At 38.9% G+C, this 12,620-nt stretch overlaps 1 protein-coding gene across 8 annotated transcripts in view; it reads right to left on the bottom strand.

The window, feature by feature from the left end:
* GRID1 (glutamate ionotropic receptor delta type subunit 1) overlaps positions 1-12,620 on the bottom strand; it is an 890,310-nt gene that overhangs the window by 17,066 nt on the left and 860,624 nt on the right. For 2 of the 8 annotated variants that reach the window (XM_065551838.1, XM_065551837.1), the window contains 2 exons: positions 12,511-12,597; positions 1,832-1,867 (listed from right to left, as the gene is read on the bottom strand). The exons of 1 other annotated variant lie outside the window; for it this stretch is intronic. In XM_065551838.1, coding sequence (XP_065407910.1) covers positions 1,832-1,867; positions 12,511-12,597 — 123 coding nt within the window. Of the gene's footprint in view, positions 1-1,831; positions 1,868-4,684; positions 12,603-12,620 lie in introns of those variants that run through there. 5 more of the 8 variants (XM_065551842.1, XM_065551839.1, XM_065551845.1 and 2 more) reach the window with 5 other exon arrangements.

The following is a 12,620-nucleotide window of genomic DNA, read 5'->3' as shown; positions in this document are numbered from 1 at the left end:
CTTCAGACTTCGCTGTGTTTGCTACCTCACTCGTGGTCTCATCTCAGGTTTCTAACTTGGACCCGGTCCTCTTCCTGGCTCCTGCCCTCAGCCTTATTCCAGTCCCTGAACCCTGCTGCCCTGTGTTTGACTGCTCTGGCTCTGACCCTAGAGTACAGCTCTTTGGCTTCTGACTCAGCACTGACCCTCGGCTCCTGTTTCCTATCTGATCCTGGCTTCAACTTTTGGCTCTGGCACCTGGCTCCTGATTCAGACCTGGCTATTGGCCTCTGGTTCCTGAACTCAGAGGTGATCACCAAGCCAGACCACCCACATCCCAGTTGCTGGTACCAGTCTTCCACAATCTTTTGTTCATATAAGCAGAAACAATACTATGTATTTTAAAATAGTAATTAACTAAACAAAAAGACCTCAGTAAGACTGACATTGTTTGAGGTCAACTGGACTCTTATCCAATTGAAAGGAAAAAGAAATTAGATGAGTTGGCAATGTAAAATTATTTTCAACAAATGTGTCAACATCTCCACAGAACACAACAACTTCAGCAGAAGCTATTTGGTGGAGACGACCTGATTCATTAGGAATTGGTTTGCTTAATTAAATAGCAGAAACAGTACACCTTACTTCACATAAAAGAGAAATTGATATTACTCTTCACTTCTAACTGAAAGAAAATAGGAAAAAATAATGAGCAAAAGGATGCTGACAGGAGGTAGTCAGTGCAATAGTCTTCTTTCAACTACATTCCCAGTGTTGACTCACACTCCTGCACCAAATTAATACAAATAATTTCTAAAGAGAAATAAAGTGTAAAAAAAACCCCAAAACAAATGACCAATAAGGTGGAATTGACATAATGTCTACGCTACAAAGGTAAGTAATTTCATGACCTTACTTTGTGCAATCCATATCCCTCCCTTCCCCTTTCCACCTTGTCTGCTGCCATCTAGCCCTATGTCATGAGGGCCTGGGCCTGAAGATTATTCACACAGTGTTTATAGGATCAATCCCATAGACTGTAAGTACCAAACCAGATCGTCAACTGGTATAAATCAATGTAACGCCAATAAACCAATGAAGTTCTGCCAGTGGAAACCCTGACGATCCAGCTCCATTATTTATATTTGTTGCTATATCAACATACATCCATATTGTATGGTGCTGTGTTAATAAACATGCAGAACATACAGTTCATGTGGGAAGTACATCACAAACTAGGTGATTGCTGGTGAACATGCTAATGCTCTATTGCCATTTGCAGAGGTTCAACACCACACCTCATTATCTAACTGCAGTAACTGTAGCATATTTGATGGTCTTTATTGCTAACGGTAGAGTCAAACCCAAGACGATGAAAGGAAGAAAGCCTCATAGCACTCATTTGTTACTGCTGTAGAGGCCCATTAAGCCTCATGCTGAGGCATCCAGGCTTCTGAGTCCTTATCAAACCTAATAAAAAAGAATGATTGGGCACATGACACATGTTCACAGGCTTCAAGAGGTTAAAATAAACAGCACAAAAGGAAGGTGCATAGAAGCATTTTCCAGCACAAGCAACAGGAAAATGCAGCATCAAATGGGTAGTGTTTTATGAGCATGCCAATGTCTTTGGAAATGGACTATTTGGGAGAGAGGGAGTTGGATGTTGAGAAAATAGCTACTATGTGAACATTATGTATACAATAGCTATAGGCATTTGCAGCAATAGGAAGGTTAGGATCAAGTGGGCTTTCAGGAGGTGAAGATGAGAAAGTTAGCAAGGGCTAAACTGTGCAGGCACTTTCAACAAAAAATCAAATATTGGTATGTGGTTTTTTTAATAAAATCTCACCATAGTTCTGAGGCCCAGCCTCACCTCATTGGCCATCTCCAGATAGGAAAGGGAAAGAAGAACAGGGAGAAAAAATGGATCAAAATAGTGAGGCTAATAGTGTACTTAATATTTTACTCTTTTTAACAAACATTTTCTGCCATATGTCTAACATTGGTGTTTGTTTTAGCAACAGTATATCATATTCTTGCAAAGATAGTCCCATTGCAGCCAGGGTCACATGCTACAATAAAGCCTATTTTTCATGAGGCAATATATAGACCATCTGAAACTGCAGTGTGACTAGATAGGTTGATAGGCTCTCTGTAACCCCGTCATTCTGATATTGAAAAAGTTTAAATTCACTAAGGGCCTGATCCAGAACACATTGAAATCAATTGGAGTCTTTCCATGGTCTTCAGGGGACCTTGGGTCATGTCCTAAACCATTGGATGTTGACATACAAAGGGCTTGATTCTGCATTCTGTTAGGGCTGTACCTGCACATCCTGACTTGCACCAGTGAAGGAGGTGGCATAGCAGAGCCGTGCTCGGTCATACCCCTTACTCTCCCCATTCTGTCCAGGCCCCACCGCTGAAACACCCCCTTTTGCCCATTATGCCAGGAGTGTTGGAGGCAGCTGGCAGCAGTCACAGAGGAGTCTCTTCCACCAGCTTTATGCCCATGGAGAGTTTCCCTGCACAGGGGGAATACTCCATTAGCCATCTCAGGGTGCTTGTAAGTCACTTTGATCTTATGCAGTGCAAATCAATCTCGAACTGGGCAATCTAGCCTAATGTCCATTGTGGTCTCCAATAAAAGCTAGATTTTCCAAAGTGATCAGCACGCACCATCTGAAAACAGCTCTGCTCCCATTTAGGCACCAACAGAAATAGCAGATTTTCAAAAAAGCTTAACACACTGAAAGTTGCAATTGAAGCTGCTGGGTGCTGAGCACTTCTCCAAATCTGGCCCTTATTTTAGTGCCTAAATGGGGGCTGAGCTCTTTCGGAAACCTGGCCGCAATTGCAGGTGCTGAACTTGTGAAAATCAGGCCCTATTTGTCAACATTTACCAACAATTATGACATGTTAATATTTGAGATTCCTCAGTATTTCTCTATGTTTAGAATATAGGAAAATAACTTATCTCAGATACTGGAAAGTAAGTTAAAATCTATATAATATTATAGTTTTATATAATTCTAAATATAATTATACACATGCATAATATAATTATTCTTACTAGTGGTGATGCTTGTGAAATGTAATGGTCACTATAATAATAGAACTAGGAAATAATTTTGTTTTTTGGTGGGAGTGAGCTATAGCTCTAAATACGTTTTCAAAAACAACCTTTCAGGCCTGATTACTTTGTAAGTGGCTCTTAGTAATCTGCTGTCAATAGCTTTTAAAATACCCAAGCTATTTAAGCTAAAAATGTGTTACTGTTGCATGCTATAACATTTTTTTTGCCTCAAAGTAATTATGCCCCGATCCAGCAATACACTTCAGCACATGCATAACTTTCAGTACATGATTAATCCAGGCTGACTTCAAAGAACCAAAGGCTTGATCTTCCATCACTGAAGCTAATGGAAGTCTTTCCATTGATTTGAATGGAAGCAGAATCAAGACTCTACTCTGGCAATTAAAATTAAATATGGTCTTAAATGATTTGTTGGATCAAGGCCTCAGGCTTCACAAACCACAATAGGTTGAAAAACAAATGTTGGGAAACTGTTACATTTCATTTTTTAAATTCTGATTCAAATATATGTTTTAATTATTACTGAACATTCACTGTCAAAACAATCAACTTGGAAATACCACTGTGAGCTGAGATAAAACATACAAAAAAAAAAAAAGGCTTTGAATGCACAGTGTCAGGAACCTAACTAGCTACAACCCCAAGTTCAGCAAGATACTTAAGCACATGCCAAACTTTAATCACATGATTAACCCCACTGACTTCAATGGGAACACACTGTAATTAAAGTTAAGCACATACTCAAGTTGCTTGCTGAACTGGGACTTTAAATGGTGTTGTTTCTAACAGCATAGCTCGCACTCCAAGGGGACTTGTTTTATGCTCACTTTTGTTCAGGGCTATTTTTTTTCCTAAGAAACATGCTGCTAAATCATGTTCTAGTCTAGACTACCCCTCTAGGACTCTTATAGCAGGATTTCTTAATGTGGTTCTCAGACAAGAAACTGCTGCCCCCAAAGGACAGGAAAACCTTTGTGGTACTGAGCTAGCAACAAACATATTTAAATATCATAGTAGCTGGCACAGTTCTGGTCCCAGTGTCAGCAAGCTAAAGAATGACATGTCATCCTCAATTCACTTAGGGCCTAATCCAAAGACCATTATGGTCAGTGCTGAGATTCCCATTGACTTCAATGGGCTTTTGATCAGCCCATTTGTTATGACTATGTATTGCAGAATATCTGGTTCTGCTCAGAAAAGAGGTGAGTTTTCAGACTATTTATATTGCAGTTGTTCAAATAACCAGCAAGGAGTGAATTAAGGCGGTTTAACTCATAATTTCTCAATTTTTATCAGTATCTGTACAAGGGAGAGTACAGATATTTTCTTTTTTTCTGTACCTCTTCCCTCAAGCTTTGTGTTTTGTCATATAACAGCATGAAATCTTGCAGCCTAGAGTGACTGATGGTTGCTTCTGAAACCTCATTGCTGGTTTAAAGCTGCTAGTTAAGTGATGTTTGCCAGTTTTTATGTTCATAGTTAGTCTTGAACCTGAGTTTTCTGGGTGGCATTACAATGCACTATTTTGCCAATGTTTGTATTATTTAAATTTTCCCCTCAAAAAACTTTATTTATTCTTAGAAAAAGTAGAGTACAATACAGTTGTACAAACAAATGATCATTTATATGTAACTGAGCAAAAAATGTACAAAGATTTCAGACATGTCAAAATACATAAAAATAATTTAAAAAACAACATAAAATATAAAGAACATACAATGAAGGGAAAATAAAATGTCAGTTCAATGATCCTGTATTTTCTTTCACCGTCAGAAGTAACTGTCCCAAGGGGGAATCAAAGAGTCAGGAAAAAAAGATAGCAGCAGAAAGACGACAAGTGGACAGGAAAAGAAAGGTAAGAAAAGGAAAGAATAAAGGAAGAGAAAAACGTTTAATAACCAAAAAGGTGACTGACACCATATGGAAAATGTGCCAGGGCCTATGAAATAATATCTTGTTGGAGATCTGAGGCGAGGTAAACCTGATCCTGATTAGAATTCTCAGCAGTAATCATTTTTGACTCATTATAATCATATTAATAATCTCATATTTCTATTTCTGAGATACAGTGGGTTTCAGTTCCAATTCCAAAGAGAAAGACTAAAGAGCTAAAGCTGTAAGTGCAGATTTTTTGAGGTAGGTGAAAATATGTGTATCATCATCCAGCACAGATATATGATGCACCGTAGGGAAACTTAAGGCAGAAGATATAAGGCTGTGTATCCCAGTCCAGAAAGATAGGTTGTTGTTTTTTGTTATCCCCTCTCCACAGAACAAATTACAATATTTCAGGGCAATTTCATCACCTTCCTCAATCCTGCACAGTTAGAAAATTTTGCAGAGTGATGACTTGTGGGGTTGCAATTGTATCTATTGAAGTTATTTTGTTGAAAACAGAGTGAAAGCAGTAATGACAACATGATGCTGTTACAAATATATGAGTCAGTTAGTACAATTTTGTTCCTGCTGTGGACAGAGTATTTGATGTCAGCCTCCTTAATTTGAATAGAGAAGAAGGAGAACACTGAGGACAGGAGAAAGAAAAAGCCTGCTCGGTAGAATGATTTTACACGGGCTGATTAAAACGATGAGAAATTATAAGCCAAGCAGCTTTAATTAATACTGTGATAGTTAAAGAATTGCAAATATATGTCATGAAATATCCTTAGGGTCCTTAAAGGAGAGAGATGCTGCAATAATTAACTGAAACTGAGTAAGATGAAAATGACGTAATTTCCTAGCTAGCAGGAAATTAAGATTCCATGTACACCAGCATTATAACTGTGATTTGTGCCAGCCATGTTCTAGTCTCTTCAGATAAAATACATTTATGTTTTATAGTCCTCTTCATTATAGATAAGGAAAGATCGAAAGAGGAATTTGATGAGCAAGTTGTAATAGTGACAAGATGTGGCTTAACAGCCAATGTGTCAATCTCATCTTCTATAAGGGATGCGATACATTTCAGTTCTTGGCAAAGGAATCATTCTGTAAATAGTTGAATGAAGTCAATGACTAGTCTAAAGTTGCTAAGGCTCCTTAATGTGAAGATGTCACATAATTTGTTTTCTGTGATTAGTTCGCGCGCACAGATAATTTTACAGGATTGCCATGGTTGACTTTTTTTATTCTTCTCAGTTTCAAAGTTTTAGTTATTCTAGAGTGTAACATTTGGTATGGAAAAAAGCGGGGTGGAGGGCTACAATGGCTCGGTGACTTTGAGGATAGCACAAGAGAATAGTTCTTCCGGGCGGATAGCTGAGTGCAAAAAGACATAGTTGATAAAGTATCGATGGAGCCTGCTAAGTCTATTAGCAGCCATGTTGGGTCATAATGATAATGAGCATTTGGAAACCATCTTTCAGACTGTCAAATAAATTGAAAAAATAGCCAAGACTTGGTGTTGCAGGAAAGCCCTTACAAATTGACTGACCCAAATTATATTAGAGTTTGTTGAGCTTGTGAAACACATGAGTAGGAATTGTACTAAAAAGTTACAGGACTTAGGATGCTGTGACCCTCTGTACCTCAAATTAGCACCCTGGAACCACCATGTTCACCACTGTGATGATATTATGATATGTGTTGTACAAAGTATACCTTGTGATGTATCATTTAAAGTCTTGATCTGTTGAACATAAATATCCTGTTTGATTGTATGTACCATCATTGTACGTGAAGTTATGAAGTACTGCTATATGTGTTACTGAAATATGTTGTGAGGTTGGGAACACCCACAACCAGCCTTTCAGTTACAACAAAGGAATAGCCATCAACAGCCAGACAGTGTCAATGGCCCATCAACACCCATCAAGAAAATAATCCACTATCCCAGAGACTTCTCAGAGAGATTGCGTATGCAATGGAGACTGCTTGACCAATGGGGACTGCCTGATCCCCTAGTCACAGCAAGGATCTTTCCAGCAAGCTGGAAGACAGTATAAAAGAAGGGAAGTGACACCATCACTTGGCCTACCTTTCCCCCCCGCACCCCGCCATCTCAACATCTGGAAACACATCTAGAAGACAAGCTTTGAACTAGGAAAGTTTGGTTCCAGGCTGTAAAGGGAGTCTAGTCTGTGCATTGGGAACTGAAACCTGCTTGTGCCATCTGTCAGGGTGAAAAAAGCTATTTGATTCAACTCTTGTTTAGACTGAAAGTTTAAGATTTAGAAAGCATGTTTTCTTTTTAGTTTCTTAAGTTAACTATCTTTGACCTTTATACCTACCCCTTATAATCACTTAAAAATTAGCTTTCTGTATTTAATAAACATATTTTAAAGTTGTATCCTTATCAGTGAGTTTGTGTAAAGTGCTTAGGAAATCTCAGCTCAGATTACAAGGGCTGGTGCATGTCTACTTTTCTATGAAGAAGTGGGGAACTAAATAACTAAGTTACACTGGTCAGGCTTCTGACCAGTGCAAGATAGTATAGTTTTGGGGTGCGAGGATGGGGAGCTGGGGGGAATTGGCTGCAGCCTCCCTATTGATGGTTCATGAGTAGCTGGGAAATCATTCATGTAACACAGTTGGGGGTGTCCATGCCTGTGTATGTCTATGTAAGGGTTTACAATTTGACATTAGCATCACAGTGAGAGGGCCAGCCCAGGTTGGTGGGTTTGGAGGGCTCAGCAGTCTCACAGCCCAGGTTGCACCCTGGGGACCCCATTACAGAGACACACTTCACTTTCTGAATTTCTTTTCGTATGAGAAAGACTATCTGTTTTCAATATATTTAAGTGATTAATTTGTAATGTAGATCACACTGACAGATGCACTTTAGAGGTCAGGGACCAATACATTACTTGCTTAGTTATTCAAAAGGGACAGAGAATAATCTAATTAAAAGTCCAAAATGGTCATTAGTTTGGATTTTTCACTCATTTTACTGACTAAAAGGCTTCTAAACGCAATATTAGTGTCCAAAATATTACGTATAAACTATTGTGGATCAGTAAGAAACAGCCTAATATCACTGGTGCAAAATACACACTTCTGTTTGATGGGCTCAGTTGTGATGCATCCAGAGATTTGTGGAGGTACTCTAGTATTCATGACCAGGGTAAGAGGACTGGCCACTAAAAATAATTGGAACAATACATTGCAGAAAATCTAGTCAAAGTTAGAAGAGATTGTCTATAAATTCTAGAAAATCTACTCACTGAAGAAAGATCAAATATAATTTCCCCAAAGTTAGAAGTAATCAAGGCCATTTAAATGTTTCTGAATGTCTTTTTCTTTTGAGCATTAATAGACTATAAATGTGCATCCTAGTGGAAGATTCTGGCATTATGGTGCAGATATAATTTTTTTTTCTAATATTATCATAGGCAACTCTTCCTTTCCAAAAAACAGTCTGTGGTTACCAGTACATTAATTATTTACTTATGCTGTGTTGTAGCTGTGTTGGTTCCCAGATATTAGAGAGACAAGATGACCTGAAGAAGAGTTTTGTGAAAGCTCAAAAGCTTGTCCCTCTCACTAGCAGAAGTTGGTCCACTAAAAGATATTATTTCACCCACCTTCTCTCTATAATAATTTATGTCATTTAACTATCTGAGTATTTGATTGCTCCAATGTACATGAAAAACAACAGGCTCACCTGAACCCAGAAAACACCAATGTGATTCTAAGTGGAAGAGGAAAATGCTTTAAGGAACTGGCAAATATCAGTACTTCATCCTCAGGTGAAGTCAAGATAACACACAGCCTTTGGGTCATGCTGGACTCAGTACTGACTCTGGAAGCACCAACTGCAACAAGTTACTAAAAGTGGTATCTCTCCTCTCCAGGTAGCAAGAAGACTCCATCCATTCCTCAGGTGAATTAGCCAAGGTGGTTTCTGCACTTATCACCTTGAGAAGAATTCCCTCTTCCTGGGCCAAGATAAGAAGTTCACAAAGAAGCAGGAGTTGGTGTAGAGTTCAGCCTACTGAGTGGATCATACCATTCATGTTATGCCAGTGCTCTTCAGCATGAACTGATTTAATCCTGGATTCACTTCACGTGTCTAGAACTGATTTACAAAACCCATTAATGAGATACGGTCATACTATCCGAAGGATTGCCTCTTTTGTTTGACAAGCCAGGGAAACTCATTGCTCAGTATCCTGTGACCAGCAGGGCCAAGTATAATCTTCAGGGAACCAGAGACTTACTCCCTTCAGCTGCTCTGTTTTTCAAAAGGGATAGAGAATAGTCTAACTGAAAGTCCAAAATGGTCATTAGTTTGGATTTTTCACTCTTTATTTTACTGATTTAAAAGGAAGTACTTCTTCACACATAGCATAGTCAACCTGTGGAATTCGTCGCCAGGGTATGTTGTAAAGGCTAAAACTAATACAGAATTCAAAAAATAATTAGATATGTTTATGGAGGATAAGTCCATCAGTGGCCATGCGCAGGGGGTCCCTAGGCCTCTGACTGCCAGATGCTGGGACTGGATGACAGGGGATGGATCACTTAATAATTGTCCTGTTCATTCCCTTTGAAGCCTCTGGCATTGGGCACTGTCAGAAGACAGGATACTGGGCTAGTTGGACCATTGCTCTGACCCAGTATGACCATTTTTAGATACTTATGCTCATACAAGACTCTGGAACACTCTTTCAAAGGTGATCAAGAAAAATCCAACTCTCATCATTTTCAGCTCACATTGCAAGTCACATCTTTGCCAAAGCCTTCCAAAAAGCAGAAGAGAAGAAAAATCCAACAGTGTGCTCAAAGTTAGAAGCTGTTAATTAAACTACAGAGTTGGATAATATATTGACTGCCCCCGTGGGACAGCTTTCACTTTTTTCTGTAGTCCATGCACAGTATTTATACTTTATAGTGATTGGCAGCTGATGATAATATGTAGATACCTGCATTGATAGCCTCAAACTTAGTCTTTCTGAAATCAACTCCACTAACAACTCCATTATCCTTCCTGTTTCCCACATCTGCAACCCTGGTGTCACATTTGACATATTTCTCTTCCTTCCCCATATTCTGTCCCTTCATAACTCTGAAATATCTATTTAACATGATCAGAATATTCTATTTTCACTATCCCAACTACTTGCATTTGCATCCTTGGGGGACATTTTTCACCTTGACTATAGGAATCTACGCCTCTTCATCAATCCCATTTCTCACTTCATCTTCTAGTGCATCCAAAAGGCTCCTTCTACCTAATCCATCTGGGAATTTATACAATAATGAGAAGTATGGTATCTGAGTGCTTGCTAAAGTCACTTTCCTGTTGGGTTGATCTGATGTTTTTATGCCATCTCCTTGAACCACTTTACTTGCTTCCTGCATTTTACTTTATTAAATTCAAGCTCCTTGTCCTCTTCTTCAGGGCCTTACATAATCACAATTTTCATTTCCTTCTACCTCATTCCTGCTCCTTATACTTCTCCAAGACCTTTCATTACTGATTCCTTCATCTCCTTCTCCCATTCTCAACTTTGTCCCTTCATCCATTCTGCAACCTACATCTGGAAAAGTCTCCCACATTTTGTCCATGCAGCACCCTCTCTCTACTAAAATTAAAACCAACTTCTTGCAGGACTCCACCCTCCTTGTTCTCTTTCCCAGTCTCTCCACGCACACTCTCACTTTCTTGATCTGTTCTCCTGTGTCTTGTCTTAGTTTAATTTGTCTTGTTTACCCCTTCCCTGGAAGTGCTTTTGGCTCAGACTTGAAACCACTTACTCCCACACATCTGCTTATTCCCACAGATGAGTGATCTTCCTGGAGTAAAGCTGTACCATACATCCATCTGTTCTCTGAGTCTGCTGAAGTATTTTAGAGATTTGTATGTGGGATGTTAAGACCCTGAGCATTCCAAGAGAGAAAGTTAAGGGCAGCCATAATTTAGAACAGTAAAAGCCTAAAACACTATATTTCTGATTAAGAAAAGTCAGATAGGGGAATGATGAAAGCTGTAAGAATTCCAGTTAAAGACACAGAAAAAGAAAAGGAAAATAAAGGGAAGCAGGAGCAAAGGAAGCAGAACATTAAAGATCAGAGAGACAGGAATGGGAAATAGAAATAAAATAGAGCTTGGGGTATCTTGAATTAAATCAGTGACTGACCTTATCTAACACTTACTTTACCTTTTCTGTTTTTATTTCTGATTTTTGGGTATATGCTCATTTAAGTCTAGAAAGCTTTATGCATTGGACTCCCTGAACATTGAGAGGCGAATACACCCAGAGTATGTCACACCCAAATATGGCTAATATTAGTGGACTTTGAATAGTTACCACCTTTGTCCATGATCCTGCAAGATATTCCGCAAAGGTGAGGAGGTCCCCCTACGTGGAGCTCCTTACAGGGTATGCGCCTTAATTAGCAATGTTATTGTGGAGTAGGCTTCCATAGTTCTAGTGGGGATGAGGTCTACAGTGTACTAGGGGAAAGGCTAAAGCTGTGCATCAAAAATATAAATGCATCTGTCTTTATAGGCAAAGCTATTTGTCCTCACTGTGCATGCTCTCCAAATGCTATACTGTGCTAAGCAAAATGGATACAAAATTTCCATTATCAAAAGGCTCCCTTTCAGCAATATACATCGTGGAGTTGTGTGCAAGCGACTTCACAGGTTTGTCCCACAAGCATGATATGGATGTTTATGACTGAACACTTTGTGGATGAATTAAAATGGGTGAAGAGGGAACACAGAGAATGGAAGCTTATTGACAAATATTTGATAACATTACAGACTGCAACATTTATTTTCAGATTCCATATGCCACAATTGTTTTTATGTGGTAGGCATGTCAATTATTGTAATACTCCTAGAAATTAAGATTGGAATTGATGGGCTTTGTATTCTTTTCTAGCAGTGATGCTGCTTGCTCCTATTAGTTGCTTGTAACAAATATCTGTTCAAAATGTAAGAATCTGCAAGTCTCTCAATGTTTAAAAAATTCCCAGAGGTTAGCTTGTTAAACTTTTTAATTGATGCAAATAGATACCGGCTTCATGCAAGATAGCTCTGCGTATGGACTGCTTTGTCTACCATAATGTTACTATTAATTACTTTGTACTGTTGCAAGAAAATGTTTGCAAACAAGTCATTCCAAATGGATTTTTCTAGGTAAAATATTTTATATGAAAGGCATTGGCTCAGAAAAGTCATTAATTTTTTTTTAAAGGTTCCAAAAAGAAAGTTTTTAAACAGTGTTGGTGGCTGGCTGGTGTACTGTATTAATAATGGGATAATTAACTTTTAATCACTATGTCATCTGTTCAAATTTGATCTAGATTGGTTGTAACCAAAAATTGTTGCCATCTGATGGCAGTTATGTAGAATGAGCTGGTGGTCACAGCCCACTAGACAAGGGTCCAAATCACAAAAACATTAGTTGGTGCCAATTAGTATCCTTGCTGTCAGTCTTAGCAGAGAGGCCAAGGGCATGGTGTCTCAGCTACTCTCTTACCCCTAAAGCTGGTCTCTCCAGGTCAGGGTTGAGGCACATTGGTGGGACAACGTAGGGAAGTTTGCACTGCTGCTGCCCATGCTGTAACTGCTCTATAAATAAATAGAGGA

Source organism: Chrysemys picta, chromosome 7 (assembly GCF_011386835.1).
Source record: "Chrysemys picta bellii isolate R12L10 chromosome 7, ASM1138683v2, whole genome shotgun sequence".
Classification (NCBI taxonomy): Eukaryota; Metazoa; Chordata; order Testudines; family Emydidae; genus Chrysemys; species Chrysemys picta.
This window is presented reverse-complemented; position numbering and strand designations above follow the sequence as displayed.